The sequence below is a fragment of the Calidris pugnax genome, unplaced genomic scaffold, assembly GCF_001431845.1.
Source record: "Calidris pugnax isolate Ruff unplaced genomic scaffold, ASM143184v1 scaffold371, whole genome shotgun sequence".
In the NCBI taxonomy this organism is placed as follows: Eukaryota; Metazoa; Chordata; class Aves; order Charadriiformes; family Scolopacidae; genus Calidris; species Calidris pugnax.
The window spans coordinates 110,026-134,457 of NW_015091373.1; the positions used below are offsets into that span (position 1 = coordinate 110,026).

The following is a 24,432-nucleotide window of genomic DNA, read 5'->3' on the forward strand; positions in this document are numbered from 1 at the left end:
GGGCGGGCGGCGGACCTCCGGCCGGCCGGCCCCGGGCCCCGCGCAGGAGGCGGCGGGCGCGAAAGAGGCCCCGCTCCCCGAGTGCCGCGGCAGCCCTGAGCCCGCGGCGGCGGCGGAAGGTAAAGGTGAGGGCGGCCCGTCGCGGTCCGCGGGTCTCCCCGGGCCCTGCCAGCGCTGCCCCCGCGCCGGGAGCCCCCCTGGGCGGCGGTGTCGAAGCTGCCCTTGCTGCTTGGTTTTTGTGGTGGTTTGTTTAGGTTTTTCTCTGAAGCGTTCCGGGGTAGCAGCATCTCGTTCTCCAAGTTTGGGGGTTTTCCCCTCTTAAAACATTGGGGAAAAAATGGAGAACTTAAGCTGTTTGTCCCTTTTGCTGCCGAACACCAAGTGCTTTAGAAGTTGCTGCTTTTTTTTTTTTTTTTCAGATTTCCAACCTAAAATACCCAGTTTTACAAACTTGCTATGCGTTTTCTCGCTCTTGCCCCTGTGTTTAATTTTTTATGGACTAACATCCGCAAGGACTGCTTCCATAGGTGCATCTCACCAGTTCTAGGTGGTGCAGGAGGTGTTGATGTCAGCCACTCTTCGGACAAGTCACTGTAAATCCAGGCTTTGATTTGAAAATGTCACCTTGTGTTTAGTTTTTAAAAACAAATGTTTGGCTAGTGAGTTGTGCGACAGGCAAAAAGGCATGATGCTGTTTCCAGAAATACTGGTTTTCAGAGGTTTTGTCCTCACTTGCTTTCGTTCCCAAGCATTTGGAAGAGTAGTCTGGAGGGACACTTGCAGATCCAGGGGCTCCCCTGTGATTCTTTACAAGAGCTGATGCAAGTAGAGCTTGTGTTAAAATCAAGTAGGAATGGAATTTAGGTATTTTGGAAGTCTGTAAAAAGCCCAGCCGAACCTTGCTTGCTCTGTGGTTCGCTCGGTGGAAGTGTGATGTGGGAGCTGGTGGGGAGAGGAGGGATTTCCATCAAAGCCATGCTTGTTTTGTATCTCCGGTCATTTAAGTCTGCTGAAAGAAGTGGTTGTTCCCTCTTTCCCCCCATTGCCTGTCCTGTTCTTCGCTTTTCCTGGCATGCACCTTTTTCTCTGAGCTCAAGGAGATTGGAGAATTGATCTAGGAAAAAAAGATGGGGGGTGTGGGGGTGTTTTTTCCTCTCCACCTGGATCAGCTCCCCAAGGGGACTCTGCGCAGCCACACAGAGCTCTGCCAGCCCAGGGAAGCAACCACCGTGCTGTCGGGGGGCTGGTTTTACTGGGTGACAGTGGGTTTTCATACTGACTTATGGTGTTTGTGAAACTTCAGGGGTTTTTAATAGTCCTTGAAAGCCCGTCTAACTACAGGTGACAGTAAAAAGGGACAGTGCCTCCTTGGTGCCGTGTGACAGGTGTTGTCTCTGGTTTTCCTGCTGCTGCCATCAGCTCGCTGATTTAACTGAAAGCTGATTTTGTGTCCAGAGAGAAGGGAGTGGAACAGGGGGCAGTTCCCTTTTGTTTTCTAGGTCTCTGTAACTTGCAGGACCGTGCAGAATAGGAGCAGGAAGGGTGTGGAGCCACCCTGTCAGCAGGAGGAGGGGTGGTTAGGTTGCCCCAAGGTGGCTGTGAAAGCGTGACTGTCCTAAGGTGGGCTGTGCTGTTCCGGGGGGGGTGAGGGAGTGCCTGCCTGCCCCTGCCTGTTGATTTGTTGTTACAGTAGTGTTTATACAACAGGGAGTACAGCTGCATTTTAAACAAATCATAACTTTTTTGCGATTGATTCATTTGACAGGAACGGTTTTGAGCGTAGCCATGCAAAACTGATAGTGGAGGGAGCAAGACTGAAAGAGCTAGAGGTGGGGATCTTTACCTGGATTTGTTTCCAGCAGGGTGGGAGTGCTGCTGGGGTGCATCTGGATCACTTCTGCAGGCTAGGTTTGGCTTGTGCAGTTGATTTAACAGATTGGAATGAATCACGATAAGCTTGTGCAATTGTAGCAGCCTCTTAACCTTGCTCAGCTGTGGCCGTGTGACATATCTGACTGCAACTTAGTGTGTACTCTTTGCAGGGAGAACTCCTAAGCTGTATACAGAGGTGGAAGTGAATTCCCAGAGAGATCCGTATCTGCCTGAAAACCAATCTGCAGTGCAGGAGTCTCCATTGAGAAGTTCTTTGCAGTTGGCTGTTAGAAATCCTGCTGTGATGAAGCCGGTGAAGAACAGCAGAGCTGGTGAGTGGCCCCAGCAGACTGATGAGGAAAATAAGGATTTGGGGCTGTTTAATCCATTGGGTAAGCTTTGTGCAAGGGACAGACCTGTGACTTGGTACAGTGGACTCAGAATGCTGGAATTGTGTGCACCGCTGCACAGGCTGTTTAGTTGCAATGTTTTTTGAATTTTTCGTCCTGAGCTCCTTAATTCAGTCACTAAATCACAGAATCTTCGTGGTTGGAAGGGACCTTTGAGATCATCAAGTCCAACCACACAAAAAAAACCCCAAAACCAAACCAAAACAAAAAAAACACAACCCAAACCAACACACACCACACCCACCCACAGAGAGACAAAAAACAACAGTCTCGGGCACTAGAGCATGCCCTGAAGGGCCATGTCTACACATGTCGGAAAGCCCTCCAGGGATGGTGACTCCACCACCTCCCTGGGCAGGCTGTTCCAGTGCCTGACCACCCTCTCAGGAAAGTAATTCTTCCTAAGATCTAATCTAAACCTCCCCTGCCCCAACTTCAGACCATTTCCTCTGGTCTTGTCATTATTTCCTTGGGAAAAGAGGCTAACACAGGTGTGCAAGTGAAACACACTGGAGCTGACCTCTGCAATTTTCGGTTACTAAAAACACAGCTTTCCTTCAAAGGAAGTTATGATTCTTTTGTTTCCCCAAGTCAGCAAAACAGCACCACTTGGGAAACACTTCAAGTCCCGGAAACTGTAATCTGCTCTTGCTGTATGATGCCTGGAGTTCTGCAACTGTCTTGATGGCATACTTAAAACACCTCTTTGTGGAAAAAGGCGTAAAAAGACTGCAGAGACCATTCTGTAAAATCAGTCTAGAGATAGCAAACACATAACCTTTATTTCCTTGACTAATGTGACTCACTCAGGTCCTGCAGAATTTGAATCCATTATTCATAATACAGTTTCTAGTTCTTATGGCCATTTTCACTTGGATGATCTCCTTACCAGCTGTTGGAAAGCTGCTGCCACTTCAATACCTGCAGAATTCTAGCTGCTTTTTTTTTTTTTTTAAAATCTCATACTGTCAGCATGTGCTGGATGTGAAATACCTGAATTTTTAGATTCCATTTTAATTAATTTTCAGAGGAGCAAGATGGAGAGGATATTGAGAGAAGGAAGAGGAGGAGGAAGGCAACCAAACGGAAAAGAGAAGGGAAAAGTCAAGAAGAGGAGGGATCTTTGTCTTGTGACATCAAGCTAGATGATACCCTTGATCGCACCTTAGAAGATGGAGCTAAACAACATAACCTGACGGTTGTCAACGTGCGAAACATCCTGCATGTGAGTGCGATGGGACTCTGACAGGCAACGGAGAAGTGCCCAACTTGTTAAGAAAGTGCAGTCTAGACTTGAGTATAGTACTAATTGATTTCATGTTCATATAGTACACTTGATTTCATGAACAAGGAGGGCTTGGTAGGCAACCACCTCTTCATCTCTCCTATAGAAAGCTATAAAGAGAGAATCATGTGGTGTTTGGATGAGTGATCTGGACCTGGCTCTGTTGGTAGGGATTGATCCCTGACTTCCATTTGTTTACAATGGCGAGTGGGTCTGTTTTACTGTACTGCAGTAGCAGGAGTAATTGAACTAAAACACGTGCTTCTGGTTCCAGGTGAGGAGATGTAGAGTATGAACTCATTATTTCTTATTCTTAGTGAACTGTTTCATGATAAAGTCCTGATGAAATTCTAGTGGTGCTGACAGAAATGCATTACTGTTAGTTAATGACCCCAGCCAGCCTTTTAATTCATCACCCAACTTCCTGTTACAAAGGAACTGCAAGAAGAATATCTGTGCTGTGACAGCTGTGTTATTTTTTCATGTATATTAGGTGTAGATTTCAGTTTATCCTATGAGAGGGGTCTGGAGAGCAGTAACATTTATTTTCCCACAGGATCAAAAGTTGTGCTTCTCCCTCCTCCCCCTGCAGCTAGTGTTGTTCTAATCCGGGTGGTTTTTCCCTTTTTGCCATCCCTGTGGCAGACAAATTGGAGACTGCCATGATTCTTTCATGCAGATTCACCAGCTGCTTTTGTGCAAGTTCCATAAATTAATCCCTTTCTCTGTCACATGGCACTGTGGCAGGGCTGTAAATATCTCTGTCGCCCACCTTCCCTGGCGCCCTGTGGTGCCATTCAGGAAATGTAGTCATGGATACTGGGTCTTTTTTGCCTTCCCCTATTTCTTTTAAATACATACAATGTTTTCCGAAATGAAGTAGCACAATGTTTCAAGGAGTGGATTATTACACACTTTCTCTAGAGCATTAGACCCTTGCTATTCTGAAAGCCTGTGAGTGCTTAAGGGTTTGAGTTTTCTGTTGGAGCTTCATAGCTGCATTTCTCATGTGGCTGGGATCCGCGCGTTTTCCTGGCTCTCTGACACAACGGAAGGGAAACTGGCATGGGCATTTGTTTCAACTATTTTCTTTCCTTCTGCTGGAAACCTATGTCATGGAGCATTCACAGAGAATGTAGTGCAAATGTGTTAATCACTGCTGTACTTATTTTGCATTTTCTTGTCCAATCAATGAACAGTCTTATTTTTGTTATAGTATAATTGCAAAGTATATTGTACACTGACTGTTTCTCCATCTTGTTTCCAACTAGTTTATTTTAACCTGAAGTCTGTTTGTTTTTAATAAACAGAATGTAAAGGATACTTTTTTTGTGTGTTCCTGTAGGAAGTGATCACAAATGAGCACGTCGTTGCCATGATGAAAGCAGCCATCAGTGAGACAGAAGATATCCCTTTGTTTGTAAGTAAAGAGCTTTTTCACTTAGGTTTTTCAGTTGTTCCAAATGCAGGATACCTTCACCAGTCTCTCCTTGGTCCATGATGTGGTATGGAGAGAGTAGGTACAATAGGTGATACCATAATTTACATTTCATTACCAGATTTGCCACCTGGATGAAGTGAGTAGTGTCTGTGAATGATTGTAAATTGCGAAACAGAATTATGAGGGATTGTTTTTGATGTCACTGTGATCATGTCTAAAATGTAATGAATTTTAAAAAAAGAGAAGTCTTGTAGTAAAGAGTTGCTGGGGAAAAGTTTGCAGTTAAGGAAAATAGATGAATAAGTGTAAGGTCCTGGTCCAATTGGTCCGGGAAGGGTTCGCAATTGTTCTGGCGGTGCAATTAAGACACAAACAAGGTCAGATGCTGTTTGCTGTAGCTTTATTACTGTTCCCTTAAAATAATGCTAAATGGCGATAGAGAAAAGGCAGAGTTATAAGAAAGGAGGAAAAGAGAAGCAGTATTTCAGAGCAAAGCAAGAAAGGTCACAAGGTGGTTGTTGTTGTCTTGTTTTAAACTCTCAGGAGCCCAAGATGACTCGTTCCAAACTGAAGGAAGTTGTGGAGAAAGGAGTGGTAAGTGCATCATCTGCTTTTGCTATTGCACCCTCCCTCTACCCAAATGGTTTTGATTGTTGAGTCTTCTAAAATAACTGTAAATTGTGCTTTTATAAGATTTATTCTTAAAATGATAAAAATAAATTAACAATGTAAAAAAGAATTCATTTTAGATGAGCAGAATAGAGCCAGGTCAGAGTTAGAAAATGCAGTGAATGGACAGTATCCATTCTGCTAATGCCATCACCTGTAGAGATTGTGTGGGCAGTTCAGAAAGCTGTTGTTTGAAGTCTGTTGTTACTTGGCTGCTTTGGGGGGCAAGGCCTCAGGCTCAACAACGCATTTGATTTAATAGATTGTCTAAGACACCTTGCTTTTCAGAGCTACTTAACGTGTTTTTGCTATTTTCAGGTGATTCCGACCTGGAATATTTCTCCAATTAAGAAAGCAAATGAGGTGAAGGTAAATGAAGTACTGCTGGGAGACTGGAGACCATACTAGAGGCACTCTGCTGAGCAAGGAATCTTTTGGAGGGGTGGAGCAGGCTTGTGTGTATCATGTTGGGAGCACTGGTGACCGGGAGCATTGCAAACAGGGCTTGCAAGGCAGGACAAGGCAGTTGACATAGCAGCAGGTGTACAGACAGCCTGAACGAGCTCCCTTCAGGGGAAGACTGAACACAATGAAGTGATGACATGCCATAGGGATGTCTTTTCTGCTGGATGGTCCGTCTTCCCACGCTGGTACTGCAGCAGCTGCCACCTGGATGAAACTCCTGACAGTGGATGCCACTGCTCAGGCCTCATGCTGCAAGGTGCTCCTTCCTGGGACTGTTTTATACACTGTAGTACTGCCTGGAAATATGGCCTGGATCTCAATTTTGTTTCCTGAGCTCTTCCTGCTCCAAAAGATTTGTTACTCTAGGTGCAGGCAGTATTCAGCAGTGTCGCAGGAGGGAATGGCTGTTCAAGTACTAGAAACATGCCTTTGAGGTAGTGCCTGCTCATGCAGGGTTTCCATCACATAAATGCTAAATCATTTGTGCCCCTTCTTGCACGTTTTCAAAGCACTTACTTTGCTTTACCAATCTGAATTTAGTAATTTCTTTGGTTTCTTCAGTCTTTTCCAGTAGTGTCCTTCTTTTCTAAGCTTCAGGGTATTTCCTCAGCTAGAAATCTCTGATCTGATAGTGCACCATTAGAGTGCAACTCTTATCTTGCCTGTAAACACTTGTCACCTTTCTTCCGTTGCAGCCTCCTCAGTTTGTGGACATTCCTCTTGAGGAAGATGATTCATCTGATGAAGAATACCAGCCTGAGGACGAGGATGAGGATGAGACTGCAGAAGAGGTAAAGGCAACTTGTACAAAGATCTGTTCAACATGGAGTTGTCTGCATGTTTGTGGCAGTAGAATGCTCTTTATTTTAAAACAGGAAAACTTGTAAGTTGTCTCGGGCTGTCGTCTTTACCTTTCTTCAATGCCATATTATTCATTTGGCTAGAAAGAGTCTTTGGAATATTAGTTGAAGCAGTGTTTGATTGTGGCATGATTGATTGCGTGCTGCATCTTTTGCACTATAGAGCTTACTGGAAAGTGATGTAGAGAGCACTGCTTCTTCTCCTCGGGGAGCAAAACGATCCAGAACGAGGCGATCATCTGATGAAGAGGGAGGGACACTCTGTGAGGTAAACTTGCAAGAGAGTTTTTGCTTTCTTTAGAAACAGCTTTCAGTCATTATTCCTAAATTATTAACGCAAAAGCAAAAATACATATTATTGCTTTAAGTTGTGGTGATATTACAGGTGCTGTGTGACTTTAGTGCCCCACTGCAATGGTTCCTGCATACGCAAGTGGAACCCTTGCAGGAAGAGCTTAGTCTAGAATAAATATGAGTACTTCAAAAAAGCACTAGGAATAGAAACAATTGGGTCTTCTTCAGATAATGTTTATTTTTCTGATTATTTTTGAGAGCAATGCCTTACTGTGCTTGGCTTAAGAGGAAAAAGTGATTTTGATAAAAGCATAAGGTATTTGTGGTGACTGCATGCACTGTCACATCAGTCGAAGGAGTATGTGAAGTGTGGTAAGAGCTGAGGATCAGTAGACAAGAAAGAGAAAGCAACTGTGAGAGCTCATCAATGATACCAAAATTGGAGAAAGCAATATTGTGTTGATATTTCCACGTTCTACTCCCCATGGGTTTGGTTTTGGGAGGCTTGGGAGTGTCTCGCAATTACTAGTGTTCTGGTTTACCAGCTTTAGTTATGTTGACACTGATACTCAAATCTTCCAAATGTCTCCTGTCCTGCAAGAATAGTAAATTTATTTGTACTTTCTGAAAATCAAAGTGAGTGTAATATGAAGTTATTTACTTCTGTGAAGCATTTCTCATTTGGGTTGTGCTAGACCCTGGTAAAGCAGAAAGCAACTTACTCTGTCCTTGGAAATTTATGTTGTAAATAAAACTTTTTAACGCAAAGGCCTTTTTAATTAGATGGAGAAGGTTACTACACCTGTTGTTAGACACATTAGTGCTGAAGTAGTTCCCATGGGACCTCCGCCACCACCTAAACCAAAGCAAAGCAAAGACAGCACGTTCATGGAGAAGCTGCATGCAGTGGATGAAGAATTGGCTTCAAGCCCAGTATGCATGGATTCTTACCAGGTACTGGTTTTGGAGGTGCTGTGACTGTGGTTTTAGTTTGTTAGAAAGGAGGTAGCTTTCTGGTGCTTTCTGCTATTACTTCTACTGCATTCTGCTCTCCTTTTATAACTTTAAATAACAAGTTGAATCTCCAGAGTGTGTAGGATGCTAGCTCTGTGAGAGAACAGAGGTAGCTCTCAGTAAAGAGTTGTTAGTGGCATATACTTTAAGTTTCTTGTACCATAACTACGCTTTCTGTTTGTGCTCGTAAGTCTCTCACTGCCATTGTTTTGACTGTTAAATGTAATTCTATGACACTTACATAAGTAATGAAAATAGTTTTCCTTTTGAAAGATATCCTGTCAGCTTAGTTGTGTTTTGCAGGCAAGGATACTGTTTCAGATAGTGAAGAGGGCAAAAAGTAAAACATACATGAAAGAAGCAAATATTGCGAGTGTAGATTGCTTCCTTGGTTACAGATAAGAGTTTAGCATGAGATAAATGAATAGTAATATATTTATAAATAACAACAGCTTAATAGCAAGATTAATGAAAGTTTAGCTTTCTTGGACTACTGAAATAAGTGATTCTTTGTGGCAGTAATCTAATATTTTCGGTATTGGACTTTTTTGGCTGGGCTGAAAACCCTACTGCTGGAGAAAATGTGGAAAGCAGAGACATTGTGATTCCATTGTGCTTTTCCTTCACCTTTCAGTCTCTCGACGACAGCCTCATCGCCTTCCGAACCCGCTCTAAGAGACCACTGAAGGATGTTCCTCTGGGTCAGCTGGAGGCAGAGCTCCGAGCCCCAGATATCACACCTGACATGTATGATCCCAATACTGCAGATGATGAAGAATGGAAAAGGTGGCTTGGAGGACTCATGAACGATGATGTGGAGAATGAAGGCACGTGACAGATGTTTTGTTGTTGTTCACTGGGATTAGGGGTAACATTGAAAGCCTGGAGCATTTTTTTTTGTGTATTTATACATGATGTTCTTGGCTGCAGCCGTTATCTTGTTTAGTAGTATGTCATCAGCTTTCCTCATCCTCTCCGTGGGGGTTTTTAAACTTCAGGTGTCTCGCTTGTAAATATTTACTGGCCACTACACAGTAGCTGGCAACCATAAATGAAAGTTATGTGTTTCAGCCATCGTGCTGTGTCATAAAGCTGGCAGCATCGATATACCTGGATGCATCTTGAGTGTATTTTATTCTTTCAGAACAAACAAGAACAATCTTTGGAACTTGATTGCCTTTTGCCCTGAATTCACCGGTTGCTTACAGTTTGAATATAAAACACAAATTGATATAATACTACTTACCTCTTTCTAAATTTAGCTGAAACTCAGGTTACAGAGAACAAATCCAGCTTTTCTAAATAGGAATGGCTACAAATTAGGGTGCTAGTAGCTGAGTTTGAAAAGAGGAGGGCCTTGATACCTCTTCTTTAAAATGGAACCTACAGTTAATTTCCTAGCCCTCTTGGTGCCAGAACTGGCAGGAAACAAAGTGCTTTTTGCTCCTGGCATCTGCTTGGTCTTGAGGCAGGGTAATGACACTTCAAAACATGTTTCTTATTAGATGAAGCAGATGACGATGATGACCCTGAGTACAACTTCCTGGAAGATCTGGATGAACCAGATACAGAAGACTTCAGAAATGATCGTGCTGTGAGAATCACCAGTGAGTCCTTTAGGAATCCCACCTCCTTTCTTGTTAGGATTAATAATTCGTTTGGAAAAGTGAGTGTTTTATTGCAAAGATTTTGCAGTGTAGGCTAATAATAATAATAAAAAAATCTGTATACTCACTGGAACAGCTTTTCTGTACAGGGCTGGCTTTCTGTGAATACATGAAAGGATCTAGCCAGAGCTGCTGTGCTATCAGATGCAACTTTACTCCATAGCAAAGACTGAGGACTAATACTTATGTGCCAGTACAGTCTTAAAGCATCAGCCAATTCAGAATTGAATGCTTGCCTTACAACTTGAGTGTAATTAAATTTTCTCCAAGCTCTTTCAATCTTCAAGTTAGTTTTATAAGCATTATCACTTCTCATCTTTTCAGTAAAGCACACTTGGTTTAGGTTTTACTACTGGTTAACATAACTGTAAATTTAGTTCTGAAAATTAGTTTTTATATGACATTTTTGAATCAAAAATTCTCAGCCTCAGCTGAAGTTTTTTGGGGCCTGGTGTTAAAAAGGTATAATTAGCAAGCGCTGCGCCTTCTTGATCCTTTCTTTGCAAGTGTAGGGTTTTCCTTTGCAGGAGAGAGCCCTTAAGTGACTTGATGCTATGACAGGATTGCTAAGTGCTTCTTGGAAAAAGAATCTTCATACTTCTTTTTAATTTTACTTGCAGAAAAGGAGGTGAACGAACTGATGGAGGAGCTGTTTGAGACAGTAAGTGATACATTGGGTGTAGCACTGAAGAATAGGTCTTTGTCAGATCTGACATGAAACCTCTAAAGCCATGAAGGGGTGGTCTGGGTAAGATGCTTAGTGCTGACTATGCACAAAGGACCCTACCGTAAAAGTGTAATTTTTAGCCTTGGGAAGGAACGTATGGAGGAACTTCCTTTGGTCCACCCAGAGATGAATGTCTGTGCAAGAGGATCATTGTGAGCTTTATTATGCCAAAGAGAGTTGGTGGTAAATGTGCTACTTGAGCTTTCTGTGCTGTCACTACATGTCTCCTATCAGTTTCAGGATGAGATGGGTTTCTCGAACATGGAAGATGAAGGTCCAGAAGATGAAGATGTTACTGAATCACGGCCAAATTTTAATACACCACAGGCACTTAGGTAGGATCATTTGGTTATGGTTGTAAAATTAAAGAAATGACAACTAATCTGTTACGATAAAAAGCTTATGGTTACTTGCAGCTGTGTTGTGCCAGCCACCAAAGAGGTAATGGCACGGGTCACTCTTTTGAAATCCCTGAGCCATTTTTATTTATGAGATAAAACCCTTCACTTGAACCTTTTTTTTATGTCTGCCACCTTTCACTTTACTGATTGTGGTGCATCTGAAGAAGATGACGACAACAATGAAAGTGTAACTCTTCAGAAAGAGACAGGAAGAATGCCTGTGCTAAAAGATTGATGCTGACTGTCCTGTATCATAGCTGACAACAGCCGAGGTCTTTCAGAATGGTGATCTATTCCAGCAAGCCAGCATCTCTAGTGGAGGATTCTGTTCCTGCTTCTTTAATCTCCATGCTATATATACTGTTCCTCTGTATTTCAGTTGGTTTTTTTCCAAGTTCATTCACATATCTCCTGCTTATTAGACTATTAGGGCAATGAAGCTGGTGAAGGATCTGGAGAAAAAGTCTTACGAGGAGCAGCTGAGGGAGCTGGGGGTGTTCAGCCTGGAGAAAAGGAGGCTGAGGGGAGACCTCCCTCTCTACAACTCCCTGAAAGGAGGGTGTAGCCAGGGGGGGTCGGTCTCTTCTCCCAAGGAACTGGCGATGGGACAAGAGGAAATGGCCTCAAGTTGCACCAGGGGAGGTTCAGATTGGGTATTAGGAAAAATTTTTACAGGGAAAGGGTTATTAAGCCTTGGAATGGGCTGCCCAGGGAAGTGGTTGAGGCACCATCCCTGGAGGGATTCAAAAGAGGGTTGACATAGTGCTTAGAGACATGGGTTAGTGATGGTTTGTTTGGTTGTTTTTTTTAATCAGGGTTGGGTTGGTGGTTGGACTAGATGATCTTGAAGGTCCCTTCCAACCTAGTCAATTCTATGACTAATTTTTCTGAAAAAAAATTCTTCACTACCTGCTAAGTCTCTTACTTCAGCTTTTAAACTGACAGTAGTTTGTGTGGCAGGTGGTGATACTCGAGAGCAGTGGGTAGAGAAACGGTGGGTACTGGGGTGTTGCTGCGTATGTGATGGAAGCTGTGTGGGACCTGTGCAAAGAAGATCCCGACCTTGAAGTGATAGCCACTCTGGGTCTCTTAATTCTTGTGCTTGATTGTTAAGGGGAGAGGTAAAGTTCACTTACTGACCTTAGATTTTATTTTTTTTTTTTTTGATTACAAGAAACACTTGAGGAGCTGCTTTGATCGACTGTGTCACCTACTCTGTTAAGTAAATAGCTTGGATATAATGGTGGCCTTTTCTAAGGACAATGATTGCTGAGACAATTGTCCTGATTTTCTAAGAACAATAAGATAGCTGAGACCTAGGTCTGAAACAACTATAAAGTTTGGAAATCAGCTTTTGGTGATTTCTTGGTGTGGTTTATACTAGAAACAGTGACTTGAAGAGGAAAGGGTCTAAAGCATTTCTTTCTATGTAATAATTGGTTCACCCACTTTCTGCAGTACTGCTCTGTTTGAGGTAGCTGCAGTATGAATGGTGTCTCCTTGTTTATGGGGCAGATCAGCTCAAGATGAAGCTGTATCTGTTTGGGAAAGGAGCTAAAATGAAGGCTGGAGTTTTTTGATACTCTCTCTGGGATGAGCGGTACCAGAGGGGAGTGCAGAAATTCTTAAACCAGCTACAGACTGAAAGCAGGGAAGCTTTATGCACTCTCTTATTATTTGTATGCATTTGTCTTTGATAAATGGCTAGTTGTATTCATTTTTCTTTGGTTCTCCCAATTGTTTGTTCCCCAGTTTTAGGCATATACAGGATTCTTAAAGTTGTTTTGTAGCTAACTATCCATTTGCTAGGTTTATCGTTATTTTCACGATAGGAGTATTGTGGAATAACTTTATTTATAACTGACTTTAGGCCTATTACAGAAGTGATGCTGATGACTAGCAGAAATTAGAATATTAACAGCTCTAACCAAAATAAATAAAAAATTATCATGAAGTAGAGGATAGTTGAAGCTGGTTTTGAAAGGATGGTAATTTGTACATCCTCTTTTCTGCTACAGGAGTGGCTCTTGCTCTAGTACCAGCAGTAGTAGCGTACTCTGCATAAAGCTAGGTAATACCTTTTTTTTTTTTTTTTTTTTTTTTCTGAAGTAAGAGCATTCGAGTCAGTGTGTGATCTTTCTGGAGACCCTTGTGGTAAAATGCCATCCATAATACCTTGGGTTCAGATCTTGCCTGACGATACGAATGAAATATCGTATGAAATAATCCAGGGAGGTGATCCAGGACACCCAACATGGCTTTACTAGGGGCAGGTCCTGCCTGACTAACCTAGTGGCCTTCTATGATAAAGTGACTTGGTCAGTAGACAAGGGGCAACCTATGGTTGTGATCTATCTGGATTTCTGTAAGGCCTTTGACACGGTCCCCCACAACATCCTGATTGCCAAATTGGAGGGGTACGGATTTGATGGGTGGACTGTTCAGTGGATAAGGAACTGGCTAGATGGTCGCATCCAGAGGGTGGTACTCAATGGCTCAAAGTCCAGATGGAAACCAGTCACAAGTGGTGTTCCTCAAGGGTCCGTGCTGGGGCCAATACTGTTTAACATTTTTATCAATGAGATAGACAGGGAGATTAAAGGCACCATCAGCAAGTTTGCGGGCGATACCAAGCTGTGTGGTGTTGTTGATACACCAGAGGGACAGGATGTCATCCAAAAGGACCTGGAGAGGCTGGAGAGGTGGGCCCAGGTGAACCTCATGAGGTTCAACAAGAGCAAATGCAAGGTTCTGCACCTGGGCCGGAACAATCCTCATCATCAGTACAGACTAGGGGGTGAGGTACTAGAAAGCAGCCCTGAGGGAAGGGACTTGGGGGTGCTGGTGGATGAGAAGCTGGACATGAGCAGGCAGTGTGCAGCTGCAGCCCAGAAGGCCAATCGCATCCTGGGCTGCATCAAAAGCTGCGTTGCCAGCAGGTCCAGAGAGGGGATTCTGCCACTTTACTCTGCTCTGGTGAGACCTCACCTGGAGTATTGTGTGCAGGTCTGGAGCCCTCAATATAAGAAGGACATGGACCTGATGGAGAGGGTTCAGAGGAGGGCCACAAGGATGATCAGGGGGATGTAGCACCTCTGCTACGAGGACAGGCTGAGGGAGCTGGGGTTGTTCAGCCTGGAGAAGAGGAGGCTCTGGGGAGACCTAATAGCAGCCTTCCAGTACCTGAGGGGGGGCTACAGGAAGGCTGGGGAGAGCCTGTTTAGAAAGGGCTGCAGTGACAGGACGAGGGGCAATGGCTTCAAGCTGGAGGGGAACAGATTTAGACTGGAGATGAGGAGAGGGTTCTTCACTGTGAGGGTGGTGGAGGTATTCCCTGGAGATATTCAAGGTGAGGCTCGACGAGGCCCTGGGCAACCCTGGTCTAGTTGGGGGTGTCCCTACTGACTGCGGGGGGGTCGGACTAGATGGCCTTTGGAGGTCCCTTCCGGCCTGGGCAATTCTATGATTCTATGAAATAGGATGGGCTCTAATGTGTTGTAGATCATTTTAGATCCTGATTGCTGTTGAGATTATCTGAGCACTTGGGTGGAACCCACATGGGATGTGACCGGGAGAGGTACACAAGACCTGTGCTGTGTGTGCCGGTTTGGGCTGGGGTAGAGTTAATTTTCTTCATAAAAGCTAGGATGGGCTTTGTCTTGGATTTGTGCCTAAAGCAGCGTTGATAACACTGGGATGAGTTGGTGACTGCTGAGCAGCGCTTACACAGTTCCAAGGCCATTCTGCTCCTCACACCACCTGCCAGCGAGGGCTGGGGGCCTGGACAGTGACCCCAACTGCCCAAAGGGGTATGCCAGACCATGGGGCATCGTGCTCAATGCTTGAAGCTTGGAAAGGAAGGAGGAGAAAGGTGGGGGGAAGGTTTGGAGTGATAGCGTTTGTCTCCCCAAGTCACTGTTACACGTGATGGAGCTCTGCTGTCCTGGGGATGGCTGATCCCTGCCTGCCCCTGGAAGCAGGGAGTTGATTCCTTGTTTGGCTTTGCTTGCGCGTGCAACTTCTGCTTCACTTATCAGACTGTGTCTCAACCCACGACTTTTCTCACTTTCACTCTTCCAGTTCTCTCTCCCATCCCGCTGGGGGCGGTGGGGGAGTGGTTGCGTGGTGCTTCGTTGCTGGCTGGGGTTAAACCATGACGCTTTCCTTGGAATACATGGGTGAAGTGTTACATCCCAGAACTACAGCAGTGCTGTGGTAGATGAAAAGGCTTATGTAAAAGTCAGCTGTGTAAATAACTGTTTTCTCAAGTTGAGATACACTGTCAGAGTGTTGAGTAGTACAGGGATGATAGTTCTTAAACTGTGCATCCCAGATATACAGTAAAATACTCTAAATAAATGGTTATTAAACCATATTCTTATTATATTTTGGTCTGCCTGTTCTCAAACAGATTTGAAGAGCCTCTGGCCAATTTACTGAATGAACAACACCGGACAGTGAAGGAACAACTTGAGCAGTTGAGAATGAAAAAGTCCTCAATCAAGCCACCACAAGAGGTAGAAAAATCAAAACCTCAAAACGAGAAGCCTCTCCAGAGCCTTGTTCTGGACAGTGCGCAAAGAAAGAGGCTCCAGCAGCAAATGCAGCAGGTAATAGTGTGTTATCTGGTCTGACCTAGTGAATATTTGCTGTATGCTGCAGGGTGGGGAAGCCAATTGCACAGCAAGCGCTTTGGCATGGCACTTGAAGAAATTAATTGAAAAAGCTACATTTGAAGTTGGAGTTTTAACAGGTGATAGATATTTACATGCCTGATTCCACACTGAAAGACAACTTGAATTGAATATGCAAAGTAGAGCTTACTTCTTGGCATCTGTATTATTATTGTGTGAGGTAGCTGCCTTGGCCGTGGTTGAATTCTGACTGTAATCTGTCAAAATCCTGTTTTCACCAACTTCCGTATTACCTTTTGAGGATATTACTCTTGATGTAGTTTCGATTCTTTTTTTTCCTCCTCCCACCACACAAAACTGTGTAGAAATTCAATTTGAACACTTTAAAAGCTGTCAGCAGCATAGATGAGGAGCTGTAGAGAATTTTTTCGCATATCTATACAAAGTTTAAGAGGACTCCTTCGCAAAAACTTGAGACTTACCCTCAATTTGATCTTGGCATACACTTGATACAAGTCTTGCTGGGTAGTTGTTTATTATTCTGCATATCTTATGCAGTGTCATGTCCTGGTCTGTGGCAGCAAGGAGAGGACACAGACCTCTGAAACACAAGCTAAAGAAATTGATCTTCCATTAGATGTGTAGAGTAAATGACCTTTTCAATTTTTCATCTGTAAAGCAAGATGTATGGTGTTCATGTGTCTATGGGGAGTTCAGCTTGTTTCTGAAGAAATACTGAAGTATTTAATTAGGAAAAAAATGTCCTTTCTATATTAATTGTTATGCTATAGAACTTTGGCACGAAAGCTAGGAAACTGCTCTAAGACTTGAACAGATGCTGTATTCAAAAATCTGTGTAATAAGCTTCCTGTCAGTGAATATTAGTTTCCCCTCAGTTTTCCATTGCTTAAAAGGTTTTTTGAAGTCAGAATGTGGTTTTTGGGGTGCCCAAGAGATATTTCTTGTGCCTCTATGCTGATGCTTTCCAGTTTCTTGGATTTCTGATACACTAAAGAAAAACACTTGTCTGATTTTATTCTTCAAGCATGTTCAGCTTCTGACTCAAATCCATCTTCTGGCAAGTTCCAACCCCGCTTTAAGTTCAGAGGCCAGTACTACCAGGATGTTTTTGGTAAGGATATGTTTAAAATCAGAGCTACATGAGTTGTAATGATTGTTTGCTACTGGAAGTATTTAGAAAGCTTAGTTTATTAATTGATCCCATTAATTTGAGAGAGACTACCACTCAATAAGGGGATGATGCTGTTAGCCTACTACAGGCATGCTCGGTACTTAGAGAAATAATTTGCATTGTGCCAACTAATAGTGCTTGGAATTGGCATGTCTTTGAATATTTGTTTGTTTGTTTTCTTGGAAAAACTGAAAACACGGTTCAAAAAATACAGCTTTTGTAATTAATGAACATTCTGTGACCTTGAAAGTTTCTGGAAAGTGGGGGAATTTAAAAGAAAAAAAAATAATTCCTGTGATTGTTCCTAAATTTGTAATGCTCAAAAATAAGAGCTGTAACACTGCTTTTCTTTACCTTCCATTTGAGGGTATGTTCTTTTATCTCTTTCTGTGTTTGACTTTGCAGAGCGAGCTCGGTAACTTTGCTCGAAGCTCTACGCTCCTTCGTCAGTCCTTCAATCCCAAGTTTCAAACGATGTTCCAGCCATGTAACTTGAAGGGAGCGCTGCAGCTCATCGAAGACTTTCATGCCCAAGTCCAAGTTGACTGGAGCCCTCGCAAAGCCGTGAAGAAGAGTGGTTTGTATTTGAAGGGACGAGAGGTGGGAGAGCAGTGACAGTGGGAGTGATACTTCGTGCTATGAGTATGGTTCAGACTGCCGTTTGGAATGAATTTTTAATTTTTTTTAATCTTGTGAGGTATTTTTAGATAAAAGGTAGTCAACTAAGTGGATAGTTTTTACTTCTTAAACTTGCAACACAGTAAAGCATGTTATATGAGCTGCTGACTCTTGTTTGACATCATAATCCTGCCGTTTATTGTTCTGTGGATGATGCTTGGAGCTGCAGAAGTCCATGAAACTGGATGTGTTGGTTTACACACATCAAGAAAATACTCCCTTTAGTGGAGTATTTTATTTAAAAAAAGCTCCAGACTTGGTTTCAAATACTGGGTTTGGGATTTTTTTATTATTTTTTTTTTTGCTATCTAGAGAGTGAATTCGAAATAAAGAGAGCTTTTTCGAAGTGCTTTTTCATTATAGAGCAAAAGAAAAGATGGAAGGGGGAAGTAATTTTACCTTTTGCTCTTGTAAACTTAAGGGCAAAAACTAAGAACTATGTAAATTCTAAAATCCAGGGAGAAAGTCTCTCTTTTTGCAGTGTAGGGAGTAAAAGAAACTATTTTCAAGAAGTCACTTGTGAAAAACATTACTTGTCCATGTATATGTCTGTCCTTATCTGGTAATTCTTTTCGCAGCCAATGAATTTCCATGTTTGCCAAAGCAAGTGGCATGGATTTTGGCAACAAGGAGAGTCTTCATGTATCCAGAGTTACTGCCAATATGTTCCTTGAAAGCAAACCCTCCCCGGGACAAGATTATCTTCACCAAGGCAGAGGACAAGTAGGTGCTTAGAATTATTGAGTAAAATGCATACAGATGAGACTTCTTTGTTCGAAAGAATTTCTAGGATGCAAACTTTTGGGATATCTGTGTATTGTGCAAGAGCACATCCAAATAGCAATTAGTCTAAAAGACTTTTTATCTTTTTTTTTTTTTTCTCCTTCCTTTCTTCAGTTTATTAGCTTTAGGTTTGAAACATTTTGAAGGGACAGAGTTCCCAAAGCCTTTGATCAGCAAGTACCTCTTGCCAACAAAAACTGCCCACCAGCTTACAGTACGAATCAAGAATCTCAATATGAATCGAGCCCCTGATAATATCATCAGAGTAAGTGATGCATTCAGATGATGGTTTGGTATTTTCAGATTTGTGTCTCTGGTCGGTGTTTGTTATACAAGAAGAGATGTGCTGTTCATTCCAAGAGATGTGTTTTTCATATGTGTGCTGACGCTTTCTTAAAAGCAAATGTCATCCTTTTATTAGCAACAAGGATTTCTTCAAAAAGACATTATTCTCTCTGTACTTTGCAAGTGCTTATATTACTATTTTCACTCTTTAGAGCCCAGTACTTGCAGACAGTCCTAGTACAACTGTGGCTTCGGTAATCCTGACAAATTCATACAAATAAGCTTTGAGTAGTGAAGCTTAAACAGAAGTGCTATCTCCAGTCACGCTGAGAGTCCAGCAGGCCCAATACCCTCTCCCATGAGCCAGTGGCCACTGCTGAAGAAAGAATAAGAACCAGAAGCACTTAAAGCAAGTTCACCTGCACGTCTGCTAGAACTTCATGCTTTCTGTTGAGAGAAACCAAGATGGCAATGAGCTCTTGTTCAGCCTTCATTATTCTTTTTTTTCACATTTCTGTGGGTAGTACCTTACTAAATTAGTGGTGATGAGAATCACTTTATTCACATGGGCACTGTTGCAGAGCACAGTTCTCATCCTTCCTCCCAGCAGTTGTTGGATGTGTGATCTCACTGCAGTCATCTTGTCTTGCGTTCTCTCCTGTCTCCACATAGTACTATAAAAAGACAAAACAGTTGCCCGTTTTGTTCAAGTGCTGTGAGGAAATCCAGCCTAATGAGTGGAAGCCACCTGTGGAGAGAGAAGAACATCGCCTGCCATTTTGGCTAAAGGTAGGTTCTGCTATTCTTCATCCAGCACAGGGTTTGTTGTTGGTTGATTTCTTTTGGGATTTTTTTTTTTTTTGCTTGGTTGTCTGTTTTTTCTTTCTTCCCTTTTCTATACAGCCTAGGTCAGAGTGAGCTGTTGGTTAGCTTACAGCTCTGAAGTCAAAAGGTGGTCCGATTGTATTGCATGGGAGCCCATGTCACCCTGAGCCTAGATAGGGAATGTGGCCAGGACAGGAGTATTTAGCAACCTGAAGCGTTATACACTGCTCTCAGTGCTTGGTGGCCCAGCTGCAGCACAGAATTGAAGTTATCACAGACACACAGTGTTTGTTATCACACCATTGTTCTGCTACATCAGTGTATTTCTAATTTCTTTGGTTTGATGTGTTGATTTTTTTATTTGGCTTTCTTGATTTGTTAATCAACGTAGTCTGACCCTTGCCTTATGGTTAGTGGTGCTACCATCTTACCCACTGTAGTACAGCCGTGAGAGGGCACATTCTCCCTTAAAACCTCACCTTCTAAGAGGAAAGAAGAAATCTGGGGTTTTGGAGTGGGTTTTATTGCGGTTATCTTCACCTGGAATGTGGCTGTTAACTTCTGTTATACCCAAATGTCTCACGCTTTGTAAGGATTCTTTCTCTGAGACTCTTCACAAGGAAGACTAAGTTGGAGGTGTAATAACCATGTTTGCGAGTTGGTCAAAGACGACTGTGCCTGAGGAAAAGATTAGACTTGGATGCCTTAAAATCCAGTTCTCTTAATTGACCATTGTATTTCATTGTTACGGTGAAGCTTCCTTCCCATATATTCCTGTATTTGCTTAAGGAACCTTTATAAAGCAATTCAGTTTGGTTGTTGTTTTCAGGCTCTGAGATTCTTTTGAAGGCTTTGGAGTAAAACTTAATATAAAGCACTATACAGTAATAGAAAGTAAATAAAAACCACTTTACTTTTAGAAGCAAGTTGCTGTCTGTTGCCCTCTGTGGTGCTGTTTGAAGGTGGTGAGAGAGGAATAGCCTGTGGACCAGACTAATGATTTCCTGTTCCCTTTAGGCAAGCTTGTCCTCCATCCAGGGGGAACTGAAGCAATTAGCAGAAGATGCCAGGGAGATGCCAGGTACACCTGATGCAGAATCTGTCTTTTTGGGGACAGGAAAGGAAACTTCAGACATGGAATGTGATGAAAAATACCCTCTACTCATGCCAAAGGGACTAGTACTGACCTTGAAGCCCCTTGCCAATCGATTCTCTAGAAGAGCATGGAGGAGGCAGAGGTCTTCAGCTCTGAAGCCTGTCCTCATTCGACCGAGTCCCTGTCTGCAGCCCAGTTCCAACGCTAACATCCAGAAAACTGTGAAGTTGTCCCCGTCAGAAGCTCCTCCCAGCAAAGTTATGGTTCAGATTCCTCGCCTAATCCAGCCAGCTACAGTTATGCAGACGGTGCCAGGAGTGCAGCCTTTGAATGTTCCAGCAGTAGTGGGAAGTGGGGATGGTTTGGAATTTCAGAATGTGCTGTCCGCTTCGCATTCAGACTCCAGACAAGCTTTCTCAGGTGCTGTACCACCAGCTCTAGTCTCCTCAAACCCAGTAACTTTTCAGCCCAAACTGATGTTGCCAGCTTTGGCTGGAGCAAAAATACGCAAACCTTGTGTTCGTAAGGGATACCAAAAGAAAAAAGGGACAAAATCTGCTTCACTGATAAAGACTTCGCCTTTGATTCAGCCATCCCCTGTCATCCTTACTGTACCTGCTACCACAGTGAAAGTGGTTAATATAGGCAATGGTTGCAATATGATTCAGCCCATAAACACAACAGTTGGTAGAGGCACTCAGGCTATTCCAGTTACAACCTTATTGGTAAATCCATCTACTTTCCCATGTCCATTAAATCAGCCTCTAGTGACTTCTTCAATCCCTTCGTTGTTAGTCTCTCCTAACCCTGTTAGTCTTTCTGCATCATCTGTTGGTGAAAATGAAGAACAGCTGAATCTGGTTCCTTCCTGCCCAGCTGGAAACAACAAAAATAACTATCCCACATTGGAGCCCAAGGTTGAACCCCCAGAACTGTATGTTTCATGCTCCACTGTCTCCCCCAAGAAGGAGAGTAGTACAAATCCTGGCACTTCAAATAATGGTGGTCAGGAAAAGGTAAATAAAGGTAACTGCTGTAGCTGGGCAGTGGTAGAAGGAGGTGGGAATGCTTCAGAGCCATTGTCTGTGGACCTCTTGCCTCATTTAGAAGATACAGATGAAACAATGAAAATTGAGCCTGAAGATTCAAATGATGCTAGCAAGGAAGTAAATCCAGTACAGAAGAGGGATCTTTTATGTGCTGAAGTGAAGGATGAATTCATGCTGGATCTTGGCCAGGAGCTGAACATGGAGGCTGCATGTTCATGTTCAAATGACCTGAAAGAAATTAAAAAGGAGCATCCTTTGTGTGATGAGAAGGGAGAAGAACAACGGGCTTTGCAGTCATCTCCCCAGGGTGAACAGCAGATGGATGCAGGTGGTGTTGCTGGACCACAAGTAAGCAGTGAGTCTCCAAAGAATCTTCCTTACACAGCAGATGTTGAGGCAGAATTTAGTAGTCCGCTAGGAAGACCAGAGGATTCATCCAGTATAGATGGCCAGTCTGTTGGGACACCAGCTGGCCCTGAAGCTGGAGGAGAGAGAGAAGGACAAGAAGAAGAGGAAGAAGACGACTTTGATGATTTTACGCAAGATGAAGATGAAGAAATGTCATCAGCCTCAGAAGAATCTATTCTTTCAGTGCCAGAACTCCAGGTAAAAGTAAACAAAACTAAAAAAACTTGTTAATGACAAATACCCATGATCCTGAAACACCCTAGTGGAGTCAGGGCAAATAACGATTGGAATCCAATTAGAAAAATGGTCTGTTAGCCATAGAATGGCATGGTATCACGCTGTTTTACTGAGAAATTGGACACCACGAATCTTCCCGAGTAGATTCTAAGTCCAAACTAAAGGGATATTTTGCCAATATGCAGATATAAATTCTGCTGAGTTGTAAGGACTTCCGCAGCTGAGGCTGTCCTTTAAGAAGTATTTTAAGTGAAAAATATTTGTCAGGTCACAATTCCAGCAAGCCTTTAAGAACTGAGATGATCATTACAGAATCCCACTGACTTACGGCTTTTATAAGTGGCAGATTCTCAAATTTAATTAGGTGTGTGATACAAAAATAGGCAGTTGTGGTTGTTGTTGAGTTCTACCCATTCAGTAGAATCCTCTGCTTGGTCAGATGTTGATCTGTGAAATTGGCTGTTAGAATTATGATGGAATGAGCTAGTTGCTGAATGACATGAAAACAAACACTGAAAGAAAACAATGTGACATCTTTGTTGTTGTGGCTTTCTAAGGAGACAATGGAAAAACTTACTTGGCTCGCAACAGAGAGACGGTTAAGCCAAGAAGGAGATTCTGAAGAAGAGAATTCCCAGGAGGAGAACTCTGAGCCAGAGGAAGAGGAGGAGGAAGGGGAAGGAATAGAGAGTTTACAGAAAGATGATGAAGTATGTGGTGATACATCAGAGGAACCTAAATCTGCCTTCCCCTTGACAAAGGCTGCCCCGCAGGTGGAAGCCCACAGAATGCCAGCAGGTGGGTTCTCTGGGTTTATTTGGACCCAGGGCATGGGGAAATAGAGCTGCTCTCTGCATTAAAAGCAAAACAATGGGGAAAGGGTACCTGGGTAATTTCCAGATGCTTTCCATCTGGAAATTAAATTTTGCAGCAGTCATAACTCTATGAAAACAGTTTTTAGCATAGAAGCCCTTGTGCATGTGAACCAAGTGTCTTTAGTCCCTTGTAATGCATTTATGCTTCAAAAATTTGCAGGTGTAAGATTTGTGTTTTGTGTCAGCTAATACCCATATCTATATAAGAACAATATTAAATAGTCAAATCTTTGCTAAATTTAATTTTGATAAATTTAATTTTGTGTTACAAAGTCATGTTGGGGAAAAATAAATGAAACATAATAATACCTTAGCAGAACCTAGCAAGTGGTAGATGAAGAGCAGTGGACCTCAGCCCGTTAGGCCAAAAGATTCCTAATCTAAAGACATCAAAATTGTGATGTAGCAACTCTTAGTATTTCATTCCCTATTTTGTGACAGCAGTTATTTATCTGTGATGTTAACTCTATTCCTGTAAATAATAAGCTGGTTTACCAAGGGTAAATCATGTATGACCAATCTGATAGCCTTCTATGATGCCATGACCGGTTGGTTGGATGAGGGGAGGGCAGCAGATGTCATCTACCTTGACTTCAGCAAGGCTTTTGACACTGTCTCCCATAACATCCTCATTGGGAAACTGAGGCAGTATGGGCTGGATGAGGGGACAGTGAGGTGGATTGAGAACTGGCTGTGTGACAGGACCCAAAGGGTAATTATTAATGGAGCAGGTTCAAGTTGGAAGCCTGTAACCAGTGGAGTCCCCCAGGGGTCAATACTTGGACCCGTGCTGTTTAATATATTCATCAGTGACCTGGACGAGGGGACAGAGTGTATCCTCAGCAAGTTTGCTGATGATACCAAACTGGGAGGAGTGGCTGACACCCCGGAGGGCTGTGCTGCCATCCAGCGAGACTTGGACAGGCTGGAGGGCTGGGCAAAGAAGAACCTCATGAGGTTCAACAGGGAAAAGTGTAGGGTCCTGCACCTGGGGAAGAAAAATGTCAGGTACCAGTATAGGTTAGGGGTGGACCCGCTAGAGGCAACTACTGAAGAGAAAGATCTAGGGGTCCTGGTGGACAGTAAAATGACAATGAGTAAACAGTGTGCTCTTGCGGCCAGGAAGGCCAATGGTATCTTGGGTTGTATAGGGAAGAGTGTAGCCAGCAGGTCAAGGGAAGTCATTCTCCCCCTCTACTCTGCACTGGTGAGGCCACAACTGGAGTACTGTGTCCAGTTCTGGGCTCCCCAGTTCAAGAGGGACA

General features: G+C 43.1%; 1 protein-coding gene across 5 annotated transcripts in view; it reads left to right on the top strand.

The window, feature by feature from the left end:
* The first annotated feature begins 6 nt into the window (after positions 1–6).
* The window catches only part of LOC106899477 (GON-4-like protein), a 32,331-nt gene continuing 7,905 nt past the window's right edge, over positions 7–24,432 (top strand). For 2 of the 5 annotated variants that reach the window (XM_014961312.1, XM_014961316.1), the window contains exons 1-21: positions 7–125; positions 2,043–2,204; positions 3,311–3,507; positions 4,913–4,987; positions 5,552–5,602; positions 5,996–6,046; positions 6,838–6,933; positions 7,166–7,270; positions 8,080–8,250; positions 8,945–9,137; positions 9,816–9,917; positions 10,598–10,638; positions 10,939–11,039; positions 15,517–15,715; positions 16,785–16,871; positions 17,337–17,508; positions 18,188–18,332; positions 18,507–18,657; positions 19,350–19,466; positions 20,520–22,253; positions 22,850–23,090. In XM_014961312.1, the coding sequence (XP_014816798.1) occupies positions 2,177–2,204; positions 3,311–3,507; positions 4,913–4,987; positions 5,552–5,602; positions 5,996–6,046; positions 6,838–6,933; positions 7,166–7,270; positions 8,080–8,250; positions 8,945–9,137; positions 9,816–9,917; positions 10,598–10,638; positions 10,939–11,039; positions 15,517–15,715; positions 16,785–16,871; positions 17,337–17,508; positions 18,188–18,332; positions 18,507–18,657; positions 19,350–19,466; positions 20,520–22,253; positions 22,850–23,090 (4,057 nt within the window). In that variant the 5' untranslated portion in view covers positions 7–125; positions 2,043–2,176. Of the gene's footprint in view, positions 126–193; positions 1,830–2,042; positions 2,205–3,310; positions 3,508–4,912; positions 4,988–5,551; positions 5,603–5,995; positions 6,047–6,837; positions 6,934–7,165; positions 7,271–8,079; positions 8,251–8,944; positions 9,138–9,815; positions 9,977–10,597; positions 10,639–10,938; positions 11,040–15,516; positions 15,716–16,784; positions 16,872–17,336; positions 17,509–18,187; positions 18,333–18,506; positions 18,658–19,349; positions 19,467–20,519; positions 22,254–22,849; positions 23,091–24,432 lie in introns of those variants that run through there. The other 3 variants (XM_014961315.1, XM_014961314.1, XM_014961317.1) reach the window with 3 other exon arrangements.